The 21,011-nt window shown below is 48.4% G+C and overlaps 1 protein-coding gene across 2 annotated transcripts in view; it reads left to right on the plus strand.

The window, feature by feature from the left end:
- The window catches only part of MRPL45 (mitochondrial ribosomal protein L45), a 101,208-nt gene that overhangs the window by 47,569 nt on the left and 32,628 nt on the right, over window positions 1-21,011 (plus strand). For both annotated transcript variants that reach the window (XM_063959654.1, XM_063959655.1), the window contains exons 2-4: window positions 2,384-2,582; window positions 20,354-20,471; window positions 20,790-20,888. In XM_063959654.1, coding sequence (XP_063815724.1) covers window positions 2,384-2,582; window positions 20,354-20,471; window positions 20,790-20,888 — 416 coding nt within the window. The remainder of the gene's footprint in view (window positions 1-2,383; window positions 2,583-20,353; window positions 20,472-20,789; window positions 20,889-21,011) is intronic.

The raw sequence follows: 21,011 nt of genomic DNA on the forward strand, positions 1-21,011 counted from the left end.
GACTGCGTCTGTGTCATCCTTTTAATGGAGCCGTGCCGCCAACCGCTATAGTGTGTGTGTGTGTGTGTGTGTGTATATATATATATATATATATATGTATGTATGTATGTATGTATATATGTATGTGTGTGTGTGTGTATATATATATATATATATATATATATATATATATATATATAATATGTTTCCAATTGCCCGGCACTCCTACAGATAACACGATTACTTGCTGGGGTGCCCTCTTAAGCTTATGCAAGCTAATTATAGAAGAGGTAATGAAGCGGCACTCACCACACTTGCGATCAACTTGAATAAAAGTCCCTTATTTGAATCCTACATTTCGGGGCACAACCCCCATCGTCAGGGACAACATAGTGGTGTTCCTGACGGTGGGTGTTGTGCCCCGAAATGTAGGATTCAAATAAAGGAATTTAATTCAAGTTGATCGCAAGTGTGGTGAGTGCCGCTTCATTACCTCTTCTCTCTCTCTCTCTCTCTCTCTCTCTCTCTCTCTATAAACAAAGCTATGAACCAGCACTTCCCTGATAATGGCCCTCATTCCGAGTTGCTCGCTAGCTGCTTTTCGCAGCAATGCACCCGCTAAGCCGCCGCCCTCTGGGAGTGAATCTTAGCTTAGCTGAATTGCGAACGATGTATTCACAATAATGCGAAATGATTTTACTTTGCAGTTTCTGAGTAGCTCGAGACTTACTCTTCCAGTGCGATCAGTTCAGTGCTTGTCGTTCCTGGTTTGACGTCACAAACACACCCAGCGTTCGCCCAGACACTCCCCCGTTTCTCCAGCCACTCCCGCGTTTTTCCCAGAAACGGCAGCGTTTTTTCACACACTCCCATAAAACGGCCAGTTTCCGCCCAGAAACACCCACTTCCTGTCAATCACACAACGATCACCAGAACGAAGAAAAAACCTCGTAATGCCGTGAGTAAAATACCAAACTTCTTAGCAAATTTACTTGGCGCAGCCGCAGTGCGAACATTGCGCATGCGCAGTTTGCGGAAAATCGCTGCGATGCAATGAAAAATAACGAGCGAACAACTCGGAATGAGGGCCAATATGTAGATGCCAGGGTGCCCTCCGCAATGGTGAGTTATATAAGGAAGAAAGCAGCGGCACTCCCAGTGGTCTTTGTAAAAAAAAATGTGTAATTATTCAAGCATGATGTACAAATTCAAGCGTATATCACATCTTATGCTGCATAGCCAACCTATGCAGCATAAGATGTAATATACGCTTGAATTTGTACTTCATTCTTGAGTAATGACTAAAGAAGTTTACAAAGACAATTGGGAGTGCCGCTGCTTTCTTCCTGGCACTGGCTGCTACTCTTATTCACTACCCCTCCCTACCTCCCCACCGCCTCTTCTTTCAGTGTACAGTAGTTGCAGGCTTAGCTATCGCAGCAGAGCCGCTGCCAGCACGCACCTTCTTTTTATAGTTTTGGGTGCGCGTTCAAACTTCACTCCCGGCCGCCTGACTCCTGCCTCCAACCTCGGCTCTCTCCCTCTGTGGACATGACGTCACATGTACGCTGCGGCATCTGAAACCAGGAAGCGCCGTGAGCGTCTGGAGATTAGATGCTACCAGTACCCTGTCAGCTACTGCTTTTTCCAGGCAGTGGGAGGCGGCTGTAGCACCGCACAGTATAGCACCAGAAGCGGACTTCCTAGCGCCCCCTACAGTCCAGCGCCTGGGGCACGTGACCCCCGAGCCCCCCCCTAGTTACGGCCGTGCTGAAGGTCGACAATGCCATTAGGTCGACATGCATTAGGTCAACATGAGTTTTTCACATTTTACTTTCATTTTTTGGATTTTTTTTCATACTTAACGATCCACGTGGACTACGATTGGAATGGTAATCTGTGCCGAGCGAAGCGAGGCATCTTGCCCGAAGCATGGCAAGCCATGCGAGGTGACATGGTGCACTAATTTGGGTTCCCCGTCACTTTACGGAGAAAACGACACCAAAAACAGTCAAATCTCATGTCGACCTTTTGACATGTCGACCTAATGACCATGCCGACCTATTGTCCCTGTCAACCTAATGCATGTGGACCTTCCATGGTCGACCTAAGGACTGTCGACCTAAGTTGTGTCTATCCAACGATCCATACCCTTTGCATCATATGTCTTGTGACTGGAGTTGAAATGGTATTGATATGACCATTGGAAACTGTAAATGACTGACAGTAGTTTGAAGAAAAAAGTCTGTAAACCAAACTGGTTTCAGTTCAGACCACTTAGTGCCTTTACTATTATCTATTATTGGTCACAGGTCAAGCACAGACATGATTTTTCTTGTAACTTGTGAAAATGATGACAAATGCGGCCTTTATATTGGTTGAACTTTAATATATGTATTTTCAGGGACTGGCTGTAATTCTCAGTCCTAGTCGGTTGATAACACCTATAATGGTTCTGCCTGTAAGGACGAAAAAGAGAATGTTCATTCCACCCTCTGTGAACCGCAAGCATACAGTTGAGGACATGACGAAGAAAGCTAAAGCTGCTGGAGTGATAGTACCACACGAAATCCTGGAGCGTCCAATTAATGTCTCCTGCACTGGTAGGGAAGCACTTTTGCACTGTGCATGTGCATGTTTTAAATAAAAATGATATACTCCTCCTGAGAAGCATTTATTGATCTCCAAGCAAAAGCATTACGTTGTGTATAAACTATACCAGTGGTTCCTAAACTAGGTGGCATGGCTCCCTGGGCTGGACAATTGCAGGGGTGCCCTGGGTTGGTGGTCCAGGACCATTAAAATTATTTATGGTCAATGTAATAGGCAAATCCAGTTGCTTGTGTCTTTCAGTCATAACATATTGGACAATCAGAAGTGAATCCTGCCCCTCACCACATAATTGAACCTAAGGATAACATAGAAACTCAATTTACTTAATTTGTTTTTTGGGAATTTCTCAATAAGAAACTTTTGTCCTAGGGGTGGCGTGAAAATAATTCTGATACTCTAGGGAACCGTGATTCAAAAAAGTTTGGGAACCACTGAACTGTATGATATAAAATGTTTTTGTTTGTTTTTTCATTTTGTAAACGATTTTAAGATTTCCTTCTATAATACACAAATGGCAGAAAGCTCCTACCCCTGGTCTTACATGACTCATTCTGAAAGCAAAATGCACCATGTTTTATAGACCAGCTCAAACTTAAAATTTGTACAATAAAGCTGCACTTTCATCTAGGGGATTCGGTATGGGATCCCGGCAGTCATCAGACCAACACCGGAATCCCGACAGGCGGGGTCCCGACGGCGACTGCAGTGTGAATCCTCCCGGGCACGCTGCGCTCGCCAGGCTTCGGGCTCGCCACACTAACTTATTCCCCCTCGGGGGGTGGCTTGGACCACCACCTGAGTGGGGATTCCGGACACCGATCGGGATTCCGACCACCGGGTTTCCCTTGGCTGTCGGGATTCCAACGTCGGTATCCTCAACGCCGGGATCCTGACAGCTGGGAAACTGAACTGCTTCCCCATCTAGGAATTTATCCCAGGGACCTCAGTGATGCTGTTTTTTTTACTAGAGCACCTGATTGCAGGCTGCAATCATATTCGCACACCAGTACTTCCATATAAAGATGTTTTGTTTCGTGGTCGCAGAAGGAGAGAGCTGGTGACCCTGCCCGGGATGCAAAGACCTGGTGTTCGGGTATGACTCCCTGCTCTCGGTTCCTGGCTCTCTGCTTAATTTTTTTTTACAACCTTGATTGGTTCTGTATTATTACAGGATAGTGGGTGGAGTGATAAAATTTCTCATACGTCCTAGAGGATGCTGGGGACTCCAAAAGGACCATGGGGGTATAGACTGGATCCGCAGGAGACATGGGCACACTATAAGACTTTGAATGGGTGTGAACTGGCTCCTCCCTCTATGCCCCTCCTCCAGACCTCAGTTAGATTCTGTGCCCAGAGAGACTGGACACACACTAGGGGAGCTGTCCTGAGTTTCTCTGAAAAGACTTTGTTAGGTTTTTTATTTTCAGGGAGACCTGCTGGCTACAGGCTCCCTGCATCGTGGGAGTGAGGGGAGAGAAGCAGACCTACTTCTTCTGAGTTCAAAGGCTCTGCTTCTTAGGCTACTGGACACCATTAGCTCCAGAGGGTTCGATCACTTGGTGCGCCTAGCTGCTTGTTCCCGGAGCCGCGCTGTCAACCCCCTCACACAAGAAAGAAGCCGGCTGAGTATAAAGAAGATCAGAAGACTTCAGTAATGAGGTACCGCGCATCGGTCGCGCTGCGCGCCATGCTCCCACACACACTTCAGACGGCACTTGCAGGGCGCAGGGGGCGCGCCCTGGGCAGCATGATTACTGGAGTGCAAAACTGGCCAAAATATATATATTATAAGTGCCTAGGCACTAAATATAGCCCCGCCAGTATAAATATTTAAATTTTGAGCGGGACTACAGCGCACCGGTGAGGGGGCGTGGCTTAGCCCTCACAGCTTACCAGCGCCATTTTCTCTTCACAGGCTGCAGAGATGCTGGCCTGGACCTCCACTCTCCTGCACAAGTAACAGGGAGCAAAATGGGGGGGCACAGTAATTTGGTGCTATTAACCCTTTAATATAACAGCGCAGACATCTGAGGCAGTGTGTATTTGCTCTCAATACTGGAATAGGCGCTGGGGTGTGAGCTGGTAAACTCCCTCTCTTTCTCTGACAGGCTTTCCTGTAGGTCTGTCCCCTATAGCCAGTGTGTTTGTGCGTGTCGGTACGTGTGTGTCGACATGTCGGAGGCTGAGTGTTCCTCCCCGGAGGAAATTGCAGTGGGCGCAGATAAGGAGCTGGGAGTGACTCTGTCGGCACCGCCGACTGCTGATTGGGTGAATATGTTGAGTACATTGAATGCAAATGTGGCGTTATTGACTAAAAGACTGGATAAATCTGATTCTCAGACGCAAACGTGGTGAAAATCCATGGAGGACGCCTTGTCTGAGGTACAGGCCCCCTCAGGGTCACAAAAGCGTTCATTTACCCAGATGGCGGATACTGATACAGATTCTGATTCCAGTGTCGAGTCTAGTGAGGCCAGTTTACATCCAAAATTGGTTAAGAGTATTCAGTACATGATTGTGGCAATTAAAGATGTTTTCCATGTTTCTGAAGTACCTGCTGTTCCAGATACAAGGGTTTGTTTGTATAAGGGAAAAAAGCCTGAGAAAAAAAAGCTTGGGAATCTCCTGACAAAAGGTGGCAGATTCCCAAGAGAATTCTAATGCCATATCCTTTCCCCTCTGACGACAGGGAAAAGGGAGAGTCATCTCCCAATGTGGACAAGGCTCTATCACGGCTGTCCAAGAAGGTGGCGCTTCCGTCTCCTGACACTGCTGCCCTAAAGGACCCTGCGGATCGTAAGCAGGAAACAACCTTAAAAGCCATTTATGTCACTACGGGGGCACTGCTCAGACCTGCCGTGGCGTCAGCATGGGTGAGTAGTGCTATTGGTAAGTGGGCAGATAAATTGGCATCTGACATGGATACCCTGGATAAGGATAACATTCTTTTGACTCTCGGTTATATCAGGGACGCTGCAGCTTACCTAAAGGATGCGGCAAGGGATATTGGCCTCTTGGGGTCAAGGCCCAATGCCATGGCAGTCTCGGCCAGGAGAGCGCAGTGGATTCATCAATGGAATGCTGATGCCGACTCTAAGAAAGCTATGGAAGCTCTCCCATATAAAGGTAGTGTCTTGTTTGGTCACTACCTCGCTGACCTGGTGTCTACAGCTACAGCGGGTAAGTCATCCTTTCTTCCTTATGTTCCTGCACAACAGAAAAAGACGCCCCATTATCAGATGCAGTCCTTTCGGCCTAGTAAATACAAAAAAGGAAGAGGGTCGTCCTTCCTTGCCTCTAAAGGTAGAGGAAGTGGAAAAAGGTCGCCTGCTGTGCCAGGCTCCCAGGACCAGAAGTCCTCCCCGGCTTCTGCCAAGTCCACCACATGACGCTGGGGCTCCTCTATGGGAGTCGGTACCGGTGGGGGCACGTCTCCGAATCTTCAGTCAGGTCTGGTTTCACTCGGGCCTGGATCCTTGGGTCTTAGACATAGTGTCCCAAGGGTACAAACTGGAGTTTCAGGAGGTGCCCCCCCACACCGATTTTTCAAATCAGCCTTGCCAGTTGGGAAGTAGTGAGTGCTGCAATACAAAAGCTGTGTCAACAGCGTGTCATTGTCACGGTACCCCCGTCTCAACTGGGAGAAGGGTTTTATTCGAACCTCTTTGTCATACCGAAGACCGATCCTGAACCTAAAATCCCTCAATCTGTATTTGAAAACTTTCAAGTTCAAGAGGGAATCTCTTCGAGCAGTGATCTCCATTCTGGAAGGGGGGGGGGGGGATTTTATGGCGTCAGTCGACATAAAAGATGCCTACTTAGATGTCCCAATATATCCTCCACATCAAGCTTTCCTGAGGTTTGCGGTTCAGGATTGTCATTACCAATTTCAGACGTTGCCGTTTGGTCTTTCCACGGCCTTGAGGGTCTTCACCAAAGTTATTGCGGAAATGATGGTACTCCTACGCAAGCAGGATGTCACAATTATCCCGATCTCCTGTTAAAGGCGAGATCAAAGGAGCAGTTGCTAAGAAACGTGGCACTCTCCCTGACAGTTCTGTAACAACATGGTTGGATTCTAAATTTGCCACAGTTGATTCCGACAACTCGGCTGTCTTTCTTGGGCATGATCCTGGACACGGAACTGCAGAGTGTCTTTCTCACAGCGGAAGAAGCTCTGGAAATCCAGACCATTGGTCAAGGAGATACTGAAACCGGCAAGAGTATCGATTCATCAATGCACTCGGGAGATGGGGAAGATGGTTGCAGCTTACAAAGCCATTCCGTTTGGCAGGTTTCATGCCCGGGTATTTCAGTGGGACCTGTTGGACAAGTGGTCCGGGTCTCACCTGCACATGCACCGGAAAATAAGTCTATCTTCCAGGACCAGAATATCTCTCCTGTGGTGGCTTCAAAGTTCTCACCTCCTAGAGGGACGCAGGTTCGGGATCCAGGATTGGGTCCTGGTGACCACGGATGCAAGTCTCCGAGGCTGGGGAGCAGTCACACAAGGAAAAAAATTCCAGGGAAAATGGTCAAGCCAGGAAGCCTGTCTGCACATAAACGTTCTGGAATTGCGAGCCATCTACAACGGCCTTCTGCAAGTGGAACACTTTCTTCGAGGTCTGCCTGTCCTGATTCAGTCGGACAACGTAACAGCGGTGGCGTACATAAACCGCCAGGGCGGAGCAAAGAGCAGAGCGGCGATGGCGGAGGCCACAAAGGTTCTCCGCTGGACGGAAAAGCATGAAAGCGCTCTGTCAGCGGTCTTCCGGGCGTGGACAACTGGGAAGCTGACTTCCTCAGCAGACACGATCTCCATCCAGGAGATTGGGGTCTTCATCAAGAGGTCTTTGCAGAAGTGACAAGTCGTTGGGGAATTCCTCAGATAGACAACAAGAAGCTTCAGAGATATTGTTCCAGGTCGAGGGACCTTCAAGCCAGTGCACTCCGTGGGCGTTTCAGTCGGTATATGTGTTCCCTCCATTTTCACTCATTCCAAGAGTGTTGAGGATCATAAGAACAACAAGGGTTCAGGCGGTACTCATTGTTCCAGATTGGCCACGGAGGGCCTGGTACCCGGATCTTCAGGAATTGCTCATAGAAGATCCCTGGCCTCTTCCTCTCAGAAAGGATCTGTTACTGCAGGGGCCGTGCGTCTTCCAGAACTTACCACGGTTGCGTTTGACGGCGTGGAAGTTGAACGCCAAATCCTAGCTCGAAAGGATGTTCCTGGGGACGTCATCCCCACTCTCCTTAAGGCTAGAAAGGAGGTCACGTTGAAGCATTATCACCGTATTTGGAGAAAGTATGTGTCTTGGTGTGAAGCCAAGAAGGCTCCTACGGAGGAGTTTCAGCTGGGTCGTTTCCTCCATTTTTGCAGGCAGGCGTGGATGCAGGCCTGAAATTAGGTTCCATTAAAGTGCAGATTTCGACTTTATCTATTTTCTTTCAAAAAGAATTGGCCGCCCTTCCAGAGGTTCAGACTATCGTGAAGGGAGTGCTGCACATCCATCCTCCGTTTGTGCCACCCGTAGCACCGTGGGATCTTGACGTGGTATTGCAATTTCTTATGTCTCACTGGTTTGAACCTTTGCGAAAGGCTGAGTTGAAATTTTTCACTTGCAAAGTGGTCATGCTTTTGGCCTTGGCGTCCGCAAGACGGGTGTCGGAATTGGCGGCTTTGTCGCACAAGAACCCCTATTTGATTTTCCATGTGGATAGAGCGGAATTGAGAACTCGTCAACAATTTCTGCCGAAGGTGGTTTCTTCGTTTCACATAAACCAACCTATTGTGGTGCCCGTGGCTACGGAAGCCTTGGCTGTGTCAAAATCTCTCGATGTAGTTAGAGCTTTGAAAATTTATGTCGCCAGAACGGCTCAAATTAGGAAATCAGAGGCTCTGTTTGTCCTGTATGCTCCCAACAAAATTGGGGCTCCTGCTTCCAAGCAAACTATTGTACGCTGGATCTGTAATACGATTCGGCATGCTCCATTCTACGGCTGGATTGCCGTTGCCGAAGTCAGTGAAAGCCCATTCTACCAGGAAGGTGGGCTCATCTTGGGCGGCTGCCCGAGGAGTCTTGGCGCTTCAACTTTGCCGAGCATCTACGTGGACGGGTTCAAACACTTTTGCTAAGTTCTACAAGTTTGATACCCTGGCTGATGAGGACCTCATGTTTGCTCATTCTGTGCTGCAGAGTCGTCCGCACTCTCCCGCCCGGTCTGGAGCTTTGGTATAGACCCCATGGTCCTTTTGGAGTCCCCAGCATCCTCTAGGATGGAAGAGAAAATAGAATTTTAATACCTACTGGTAAATCCTTTTCTCCTAGTCCGTAGAGGATGCTGGGCGCCTGTCCCAGTGCGGACCGTTTTTTGCAGTTGTATTGATAGTTATTGCTCCTGTTACACAAAGGTTGTGTATCGGTTATGTTCAGCTTGTTGCTGTTTTTAGTTCATGCTGTTAACTGGTATTGCTTACAAGCCATGTTGTATGGTGTGTTGTGGTGTGAGCTGGTGTATTTCTCACCCTTGGTTAACAAAAATCCTTTTCCTCGAAATGTCCGTCTCCCTGGGCACAGTTCCTATAACTGAGGTCTGGAGGAGGGGCATAGAGGGAGAAGCCAGTTCACACCCATTCAAAGTCTTAGTGTGCCCATGTCTCCTGCGGATCCCGTCTATACCCCCATGGTCCTTTTGGAGTCCCCAGCATCCTCTACGGACTAGGAGAAAAGGATTTACCGGTAGGTATTAAAATCCTATTTTTACATTTGATCCAATCCGATGCGCGGTCCCGTGAGCATCGGATCGGAGCCCCTATGCTGTTAGTGCTGCACTCGTGATATGTCTGATATACAATGTAACGTTTGCGATCCTGCCTCCCGGGAAACTGCTGGGCGGTTCAATGAAAACCGCATCTGACTTTAGACTCAGACATGTTGCTTTAGCGTATGGGTCCCTTAAGGTTCGGGGGTTGCTAGGGCAAAGATTCAAGGGGGTTGGTACCCCTATGTGTCTTCTAATATTCTCAAATTTAGAATTTTTTTTTAACTACATTCCTCTAAAGCAGGCCTGGCCAACCTGTGGCTCTCCAGCTGTTGTAAAACTACAAATCCCATCATGCCTTGCCACAGTTTTGCTATTAGGGAATGCTAAAACTGTGGCAGGGCATGCTGGGATGTGTAGTTTCACAACATCTGGAGAGCCACAGGTTGGCCAGGCCTGCTCTAAAGTTACCTAGGAGTTCTGAAACATGTATAGAAGCCACTCAGTGTATGGCTTTTTGCCTTTATATGTTTATAGAAACTTTACATTTTACAGGAGTGGGTGTATACTACTACTCATCTTTTGAATGTGTTTTTATTTTTTTATTTTTTAGTAAGACATTACAGATTTATCTGTGGATGCATTGCTGGGCCAAACAACGAAACACCGTATTTACATTTGCACTCCTTCTGCAATGCTATGCTCTACTTTAGAAATGTTAACATGTCTTTCTCTGACGTCCTAAGTGGATGCTGGGACTCCGTAAGGACCATGGGGAATAGCGGCTCCGCAGGAGACTGGGCACAACTAAAGAAAGCTTTAGGACTACCTGGTGTGCACTGGCTCCTCCCACTATGACCCTCCTCCAGACCTCAGTTAGAATCTTGTGCCCGGCTGAGCTGGATGCACACTAGGGGCTCTCCTGAGCTCCTAGAAAAGAAAGTATACTTTTAGGTTTTTTATTTTCAGTGAGATCTGTTGGCAACAGACTCACTGCTACGAGGGACTAAGGAAAGAAGAAGCGAACCTACCTGCTTGCAGCTAGCTTGGGCTTCTTAGGCTACTGGACACCATTAGCTCCAGAGGGATCGAACACAGGGCCCGACCTCGATCGTCCGGAGCCGCGCCGCCGTCCCCCTTACAGAGCCAGAAGCAAGAAGATGGTCCTGAAAATCGGCGGCAGAAGACTTCGGTCTTCAACAAGGTAGCGCACAGCACTGCAGCTGTGCGCCATTGCTCCTCATGCACACCTCACACTCCGGTCACTGATGGATGCAGGGCGCTGGGGGGGCGCCCTGAGCAGCAATATTAACACCTTGGCTGGCAAAAAAATCACAATATATAGTCCTAGAGGCTATATATGTGAAAAATACCCCTGCCAGAGATCCATAAAAAAGCGGGAGAAAGTCCGCCGAAAAAGGGGCGGGGCTATCTCCCTCAGCACACTGGCGCCATTTTCTCTTCACAGTGCAGCTGGAAGACAGCTCCCCAGGCTCTCCCCTGTAGTTTTCAGGCTCAAAGGGTTAAAAAGAGAGGGGGGGGGGGGGGGGGGGGGGGCGCACTATATTTAGCCGCAGAATTGTGTATTATAGCAGCTATAAGGGAAAAATCACTGTGGATAGTGTGAATCCCTGTGCAGAATTGTGTATTATAGCAGCTATAAGGGAAAAATCACTGTGGGTAGTGTGAATCCCTGTATTATATAGCGCTTTGGTGTCTGCTGGCATACTCTCTCTCTGTCTCCCCAAAGGACTTTGTGGGGTCCTGTCCTCAGTCAGAGCATTCCCTGTGTGTGTGTGCGGTGTGTCGGTACGGCTGTGTCGACATGTTGATGAGGAAGGTTACGTGGAAGGCGGAGCAGATGCCGATAAATGTGATGTCGCCCCCTGTGGGGCCGACACCAGAGTGGATGGATAGGTGGAAGGTATTAACCGACAGTGTCAACTCCTTACATAAAAGGCTGGATGACGTAACAGCTGTGGGACAGCCGGCTTCTCAGCCCGTCTCAAAGGCCATCAGGGGCTCAAAAAAAAAAAAAACCGCCCGCTACCTCAGATGGCAGACACAGATGTCGACACGGAGTCTGACTCCAGTGTCGACGAGGTTGAGACATATACACAATCCGCTAGGAACATCCGTTGCATGATCTCGGCAATGAAAAATGTGTTACACATTTCTGACATTAACCCAAGTACCACAAAAAAAAAAGGGGTTTTATGTTTTGGGGAGAAAAAGCAGCCAGTGTTTTGTTCCCCCATCAGATGAGTGAATGAAATGTGTGAAGAAGCGTGGGTTCCCCCGATAAGAAACTGGTAATTTCTAAAAAAGTTACTGATGGCGTACCCTTTCCCGCCAGAGGATAGGTCACGTTGGGAGATATCCCCTAGGGTGGATAAGGCGCTCACACGTTTGTCAAAAAAGGTGGCACTGCCGTCTTAGGATACGGCCACTTTGAAGGAGCCTGCTGATAAAAAGCAGGAGGCTATCCTGAAGTCTGTATATACACACTCAGGTACTATACTGAGACCTGCAATTGCCTCAGCATGGATAGTGCTGCTGCACTGTTACCCTGTCAGGACAGGGATACTATTTTGCTAACCATAGAGCATATTAAAGACGTAGTCTTATATATGAGGGATGCACAGAGGGATATTTGCCGGCTGGCATCCAGAATTAATGCAATGTCCATTCTGCCAGGAGGGTATTAGGGACCCGGCAGTGGACAGGTGATGCTGACTTTAAAAGGCACATCTGCCTTATAAGGGTGAGGAATTGTTGGGAAGGGTCTCTGGGACCTCGTATCCGCAGCAACAGCTGGGAAGAAATTTTTTTACCTCAGGTTTCCTCACAGCCTAAGAAAGCACGGTATTATCAGGTACAGTCCTTTCGGCTTCAGAAAAGCAAGCGGGTCAAAGGCGCTTCCTTTCTGCACAGAGACAAGGGAAGAGGGAAAAAGCTGCACCAGACAGCCAGTTCCCAGGATCAAAAATCTTCCCCCGCTTCCTCTGAGTCCACCGCATGACGCTGGGGCTCCACAGGTGGAGCCAGGTGCGGTGGGGGCGCGTCTCGGGAACTTCAGCGACCAGTGGGCTCGCTCACAGGTGGATCCCTGGGTTCTGCAAGTAGTATCACAGGGATACAAGCTGGAGTTCGAGGCGACTCCCCCTCGCCGTTACCTCAAATCAGCCTTGCCTGCTGCCCTCGGAGAAAGGGAGGTAGTACTGGCGGCAATTCACAAGCTGTACTTCCAGCAGGTGATAATCAGGGTACCCCTCCTTCAACAAGGCCGGGGTTACTATTCCACAATGTTTGTGGTACCGAAACCAGACGTTTCGGTGAGACCCATTCTAAAAGTGAAATCCTTGAACACTTATATACGAAGGTTCAAGTTCAAAATGGAATCGCTCAGGGCGGTTATTGCAAGCCTGGACGAAGGGGATTACATGGTATCACTGGACATCAAGTCCCCATTTACCCTCCTCACCAGGAGTACCTCAAAATTGTGGTACAGGACTGTCATTACCAATTCCAGACGTTGCCGTTGGTCTGCCCCCGGCACCGAGGGTATTTACCAAGGTAATGGCCGAAATGATGATACTCCTTCAAAAAAAAGGGAGTTATAATTATCCCTACTTGGACGATCTCCTTATAAAGGCGAGGTCCAGGGAGCAGTTGTTGGTCGGAGTAGCACTATCTCGGGAAGTGCTACAACAGCAAGGCTGGATTCTGAATATCCCAAAGTCGCAGCTGGTTCCTACGACGCGTCTACTGTTCCTGGGTATTGTTCTGGACACAGAACAGGAAAAAGGGTTTCTCCCGGAGGAGAAGGCCAAGGAGTTGTCATCTCTAGTCAGAGACCTCCTAAAACAAATACAGGTGTCGGTGCATCAATGCACGCGAGTCCTGGGAAAGATGGTAGCTTCTTACGAAGAAATTCCATTCGGCAGGTTCCATGCAAGGATCTTCCAGGGGGATCTGTTGGACAAGTGGTCCGGGTCGCATCTTCAGATGCATCGGCTGATAACCCTGTCTCCAAGGGCCAGGGTGTCGCTGTTGTGGTGGCTGCAGAGTGCTCATCTTCTAGAGGGCCGCAGATTCGGCATACAGGACTGGGTCCTGGTGACCACGGATGCCAGCCTTCGAGGCTGGGGGGGCAGTCACACAGGGAAGAAACTTCCAAGGACTATGGTCGAGTCAGGAGACTTCCCTACACATAAATATACTGGAACTAAGGGCCATTTACAATGCCCTAAGTTAGGCTAGACCCCTGCTTCAACACCAGCCGGTGCTGATCCAGTCAGACAACATCACGGCTGTCGCCCATGTATACCAACAGGGCGGCACAAGAAGCAGGATGGCGATGGCAGAAGCCACAAGGATTTTCCGATGGGCGGAAGATCATGTGTTAGCACTGTCAGCAGTGTTCATTTCCGGAGTGGACAACTGGGAAGCAGACTTTCTCAGCTGGCACTTCCACCCGGGAGAGTGGGGATTTCATCCAGAAGTCTTCCAAATGATTGTACACCATTGGGAGAGGCCACAGGTGGACATGATGGCGTCCCGCCTCAACAAAAAGCTAAAAAGATATTGCGCCAGGACAAGGGACCCTCAGGCGATAGCTGTGGACGCTCTGGTGACACCGTGAGTGTACCAGTCGGTTTATGTGTTCCCCCCTCTTCCTCTCATACCCAAGGTACTGAGGATAATAAGAAAAAGAGTAAGAACTATACTCATTGTTCCGGATTGGCCAAGAAGAGCTTGGTACCTGGAACTTCAAGAACTGATCTCAGAGGACCCATGGCCTCTGCCGCTCAGACAGCACCTGCTGCAGCAGGGGCCCTGTCTGTTCCAAGACTTACCGCGGCTGCGTTTGACGGCATGGCGGTTGAACGCCGGATCCTGAAGGAAAAGGGCATTCCGGAGGAAGCCATCCCTACGCTGATTAAAGCTAGGAAAGAAGTGACCGCAAACCATTATCACCGCATATGGCGAAAATATGTTGCGTGGTGTGAGGCCAGGAAGGCCCAACGGAGGAATTTCAGCTAGGCCGTTTTCTGCACTTCCTACAGTCAGGGGTGACTATGGGCCTAAAATTGGGTTCCATTAAGGTCCAGATTTCGGCTCTGTCGATTTTCTTCCAGAAAGAACTGGCTTCACTGCCTGAAGGTCAGACATTTGTTAAGGGAGTGCTGCATATTCAGCCCCCTTTTGTGCCTCCAGTGGCACCTTGGGATCTCAACGTGGTGTTGGATTTCCTAAAGTCGCATTGGTTTGAGCCACTTAAAACCATGGATTTGAAATATCTCACGTGGAAAGTGGTCATGCTGTTGGCCTTGGCTTCGGCCAGGCGTGTGTCAGAATTGGCGGCTTTGTCATGTAAAAAAGGCCTTATCTGATTTTCCATCTGGATAGGGCAGAATTGAGGACTCGTTCCCAGTTTCTGCCTAAGGTGGTATCAGCTTTTCATTTGAACCAACCTATTGTAGTGCCTGCGGCTACTAAAGGCTTGGAGGATTCCAAGTTGTTGGACGTAGTCAGGGCCCTGAAAAATTATGTTCCAGGACAGCTACTGTCAGGAAAACTGACTCGCTATTTATCCTGTATGCACCCAACAAGCTGGGTGCTCCTGCTTCTAAGCAGACTATTGCTCGCTGGATCTGTAGTACGATTCAGCTTGCACATTCTGCGGCTGGACTGCCGCATCCTAGATCAGTGAAAACCCATTCCACGAGGAAGGGGGCTCTTCTTGGGCGGCTGCCCGAGGGGTCTCGGCTTTACAACTTTGCCGAGCAGCTACTTGGTCGGGGTCAAACACATTTGCAAAATTCTACAAGTTTGATACCCTGGCTGAGGAGGACCTAGAGTTTGCTCATTCGGTGCTGCAGAGTCATCCGCACTCTCCCGCCCGTTTGGGAGCTTTGGTATAATCCCCATGGTCCTTACGGAGTCCCAGCATCCACTTAGGACGTCAGAGAAAATAAGATTTTACTCACCGGTAAATCTATTTCTCGTAGTCCGTAGTGGATGCTGGGCGCCCATCCCAAGTGCGGATTGTCTGCAATACTTGTATATAGTTATTGTTTAACTAAAGGGTTATTGTTGAGCCATCTGTTGAGAGGCTCAGTTATATTTCATACTGTTAACTGGGTATAGTATCACGAGTTATACGGTGTGATTGGTGTGGCTGGTATGAGTCTTACCCGGGATTCAAAATCCTTCCTTATTGTGTCAGCTCTTCCGGGCACAGTATCTTAACTGAGGTCTGGAGGAGGGTCATAGTGGGAGGAGCCAGTGCACACCAGGTAGTCCTAAAGCTTTCTTTAGTTGTGCCCAGTCTCCTGCGGAGCCGCTATTCCCCATGGTCCTTACGGAGTCCCAGCATCCACTACGGACTACGAGAAATAGATTTACCGGTGAGTAAAATCTTATTTTCTCTTACGTCCTAGAGGATACCGGGGTCCATTTAGTACCATGGGTATAGACTGGTCCACGGAGCCATGGGCACTTTCAGAATTTGATAGTGTGGACTGGCTCCTCCCTCTATGCCCCTCCTACCAGACTCAGTTTAGAAAATGTGCCCGGAGGAGCCGGTCACGCTGAAGGAAGCTCCTGAAGAGTTTTCTGCATTTATTTTATTGGCACCAGCCTGCCTGCTTTGTAGGACTTAGGGACTGCCTGCTTTGTAGGACTTAGGGGGGAAACCGGACCAACCTCTTGAAGGGTTAATGGTCCTGTTCCCTGCTGACAGGACACTGAGCTCCTGAGGTAACTATTCGCAAGCCACACCACGGCAAGCATACATTCCCGCAGCACGCCGCCACCCCTAACAGAGCCAGAAGAATGAACAGTGGTGAGTACTGAGCCGGAGTCTCGGTTAGCGGGGCGTCTGCCATTATGGTGGCATGAGGGTACGGAGACGCACGGCTTCTAAGTGGGCGGAATTCGTCTCCAGACACAGTACACAACTGCGTCTCAGTACGCTTTACACAGTACCCAGACTGGCAACGCAGCCTTAAAACGGTTTCTCTTCATTTTAAGCACCAGATTCCTCAGCCAGTATAAAAAAAAGCGAGAAGACCGCGTGCCATTGAAGGGCCGGGGCTTGACTATGAGAGGATCCAGCAGCTCACCAGCGCCACTTTCCCCCTGCATTGGACGCTGACAGGACAGGGACACGCAGGTGTGACTCCAGTTACCTCCACGGTACCAGGGGGTCATGGCAGGGGAGGGGGGGGGGGGTGATTACTAGTGTACTAAGTACCCTGTCAGGTTACTTAGTCTGTGACCCGGCTAAGCTTGGCATTAGCGATAAGGGCGTGGTGTGGGCTGGCTCCAAACAACTGTGTCTCCCTGAAAGGCTTTTTGAGGGTTAATTGTGCTTAACCTTTTTCCTGTGTGTGCACATTTACATTATGTCGGGTAAAGAGTGTGTTTCTTGTACAGCGGAGTGTTCTTCACCAGGGGGCTCACTACTGGGTACTCAGGGTTCACAAGCTATGGGGCTGAACCGGAGTGGGTTAATTCTCTCAAAGGAATGATTTCCACTTTTTCTACAAAATTGTCCCACAATGAGAAAGAGACACATTACTTAAAACAAACTGTGGATGACTTTATGAACAGAGACTCCCCAGAAAACGTTTCCGTCGCCTCCCACTTGTCCGCAAAAGCGATCTCTGGCCCATATACTGCAATCTGACTCTGACGATGATGTGTCAGCCTTGGAGGAGGGTGAGGTAGACTTGGAGGGGGGGGGGGATGTGGCTCTGTCACAGGGAATAGAGGCTCTTATAGAGGCTAATAGAGATGTTCTGCATATTCCTGATAAGGTGTCAGAGGAGAGTGAGGAATCTTATTTTAATGTAAAGAAGTCCTCAGTTACTTTTCTTGTGTCAAGGGAATTGAATACCCTGTTTGCAGAACCATGGGTTAATACGGATAAGAAGTTTCAGATCCATAAAAGGTTGCTCTCATCTTTTCCTTTTCCTCTGGAGGATAGGAAAAAATGGGAAAATCCATGATAGTGGGCGCATCAGTCTCTAGGCTGTCACGTAAAATTGTATTGCCTGTTCCTGGTGCAGCCTCCCTGATTGTAAAATTGAGACTACACTCAAATCATTGTACACAGCTGCTGGGGTGGCCCAAAAACCCACTACTGCATGTGCGTGGATCACTAATTCGTTTTGTTATCGCCTTTGATCTTACCCTCTCTTTGTTTTTGTTTAATATTGATTGATCTGTTATTTGGACGGATTGAGGATTGAGATTGGGCTGATAACTTGGTGCACCAGGAATTTACACTACATTGTTTTACTGTACTAAAGCCAATGGGAAATGGTCAGGTAACCTAATTGAGGGGGTTAGATTCCTTATCTAGGGTGAATGTTGTCTTAATCCTGCAGCATGTACAGGACTCTGCGAACTTTTATGGAAGAAGCCATAAAGGCTTTCTCAAAGACTTCAGCATGACGGTGGACCGCAATGCCTGGAGGGCTGTCAGGTGGGAGCCCGACTACAATTCTTCAGTGCCAGGATCCCTGGGTCATAGATCTTTTTTCCTAGGGCTACAGACTGGAGTTCCAAGAGCTCCCACCTCACAGATTCTTCAAATCAGGCCTGCCAGTTTCACAAGAGGCAAGTATAACTTTACAGCATGCCATCTAAAAACTGGTACAGACTCTGGTCATTTTTCCATTTCCACCTCATCTACTAAACTACTATTCCAACTTGTTCGTAGTACTGAAGCTGGATGGTTCGGTAAGACCAATTCTGAACCTCAAGTCTTTGAATCCGTACTTACGAGTGTTCAAATTCAAGATGGAGTCTCTGAGAGCGGTGATCTCAGGTCTGGAGGAGGGGGGATTCCAAGTGTCCCTGGATATCAAGTATGCGTACCTTCATATTCCGATCTGGCCGCCTCATCAGGCTTATCTACGGTTTGCGCTGCAGGGCTGTCGCTACCAGTTCCAGGCCCTGCCATTTGGTCTCTCTACGGCACAAAGGGTGTTCACAAAGGTTATGGCAGAGATGTTTCTACTCTGCAAACAGGGAGTGAACAAAATTCCGTACCTGGAAGATCTCCTGGTAAAAGCACCGTCCAAGGAGAGGTTGCTGGACAGCATTGCTCTCTCAACCAAACTCCTCCAGGATCACGGGTGATTTCTGAACCTTCCGAAATCTCGCCTAGAGCCAACACGGAAGCTCCCATTCCTGGGAATGATACTGGACACGGAGTCACAAAAGATGTTCCTTCCGTTGGAAAAGGCATTGGTAATCCATTCGATGGTTCAGGATGCCCTGAAGCCAACCCGGGTGTCTGTGCATCTGTGCATTCGGCTTCTGGGGAAAATGGTGGCCTCTTACGAGGAACTTCAATACGGAAGGTTTCACGCAAGACCCTTCCAGCTCGATTTGTTGGACAAATGGTACGGATCGCATCTTCACATGCACCAGAGAATCCGTCTGTCGCCAAAGGCAAGGATATTCATTCTGTGGTGGCTGCAGTCTTCTCACCTCGTCGCAGGATGGAGGTTCGGAATTCAGAATTGGATTTTATTTGATGCAAGCCTCAGAGGTTGGGGAGCAGTCACTCAGGTGGTGCAGTTTCAGGGAAGATGGTCAAGTCAGGAAGTCATCCTTTCAATCAACATTCTGGAACTCAGGGCCATATACAACGCCCTTCTGCAGGCCTCACATCTTCTTCAAGATTAGGCAAATTCAGGTCCAGTCGGACAATGTGACGGCAGTAACGTACATAAACCGACAGGGCGGAACAAATAGCAGAGCAGCCTTGTAAAAGGTGTCAAGAATTCTCCTCTGAGCAGAAAAACACTCTGTGGCGTTGTCGGCTGTCTTCATTCCGGGAGTAGACAACTGGGACGCAGACTTATTCAGCAGACACGACCTGCACCCGGAGGAGTGGGGCCGTCACCTGGTAGTGTTCAGGTGCTTGACAAGTCGACGGGGATATCCACAGATCGACATGATGGCCTCTCGTCTCAACAAGAAGCTCAGGCGGTATTGTTCCAGGTCGAGAGACTCACAGGTGGTAGTGATAGGCCCTTGGAGTCGTCAGGGCGTCTATCAGATGGTGTACATGTTTCCTCCACTTCCTCTGATCCCAAGAATTCTAAAACGAATAAAAAGGGAAAAGGTTCAAGCAATACTCATTGCTCCGGACTGGCCACCAAGCAGGGCCTGGTACGCGGACCTTCTGGAGATGCTCCTTGAAGATACGTTTGCAGAGTTCTACAATTTTGATACTTTGACCAAACTGAAGGTTCTCAGAGGCCAATCAGCTCTGCAGGAACCTCAGCACTCTCCCACCCAGTTTGGGAGCTTTGGTACATCCCCATGGTACTAAATGGACCCCATTATCCTCTAGGACGTTAGAGAAAATAGGATTTTAATTACCTACCGGTAAATCCTTTTCTCGTAGTCCATAGAGGATACTGGGCGCCCGCCCAGTGCTTCGTTCTTCCTGCACTGTTACTTGGTTAAGTAATGTTGGTTCAGCCGTTGCTGTTCCTGTTTCAAGTTTGGTTAGCTTGGCTTTCCTCTTGTGCGTGCTGGTTCTGAATCTCACCACTATCCTTACCTATCCTTCTCTCAAAGTATGTCCGTCTCCTCTGGCACAGTTTCTAAACTGAGTCTGGTAGGAGGGGCATAGAGGGAGAAGCCAGCCCACACTATCAAATTCTTAAAGTGCCCATGGCTCCTAGTGGACTCGTCTATACCCATGGTACTAAATGGACCCCAGTATCCTCTACGGACTATGAGAAAAGGATTTACCGGTAGGTAATTAAAATCCTATTACTTTACTTGCAGTGCTGTTAATGGCCACATCAGTATTTTACATGGTAACTTGCATTTTTAATTACCAAAAATAATTCTCAAAGATCAGTATCATTGATATTGCTGGGTAAAGATAGTTTTAGAAAACAGTGGCTGCATTCCTGTAGGTGTCCCTTTTAATGCATTCTGACCTTTTGTTTCCCAGCTGGTATACATGATCAGTATGTGCCTCCAGAGGGAGATGCCCGTCTGTCCACACTTTCCAGGGATGGCTTCGCGCAGAGGACAGAGCAGCTGAAACAGACTGCAGCCTCTCAACTGGCGTATGTCTTTGTGAAATATCATCATAAGGCCACTATTTCCTTTGTTCAACCCATATTTAGCTTCATACAAGCCCTACCCAATTCTTATTATGCCTTTTCTATTTTTTGTTATATTTTACTCTGTTTCTTCTCCTAATTTTTCCATATATCTATCTTCAGATCCTTCAAAGAGGTTACTGGTAGTTAATGGGGAAACTATATGTTTATAATGTGGGTGATAGACTCCCGCAGTGCCTCCATCTTCTTCATATTTCACTGCTCTGAAGAACTAGTATGTGGCCAATGACTATGCTGGTAGTAATCTAACTTCTTTTCCAGAATTCGGAAGATCAAAAATTATGACCACGACTTCAGCACTAAGACATTTCCAGAGAGAGCTCAAGAAATCTTTATCGCAGCACACAACTGTCTGACAGAGTAAGTGGCCTTTTTTATCTTTACATTTATTTTGTGCCCCTGGTGTGGACTTTGACACTCCATCCAATCTTTGTGACTCCAGTTCCTGTGTCACTCTTGAGCTGCTGATCTCACTGATTATTA

Source organism: Pseudophryne corroboree, chromosome 3 (assembly GCF_028390025.1).
Source record: "Pseudophryne corroboree isolate aPseCor3 chromosome 3, aPseCor3.hap2, whole genome shotgun sequence".
Taxonomy (NCBI): domain Eukaryota; kingdom Metazoa; phylum Chordata; class Amphibia; order Anura; family Myobatrachidae; genus Pseudophryne; species Pseudophryne corroboree.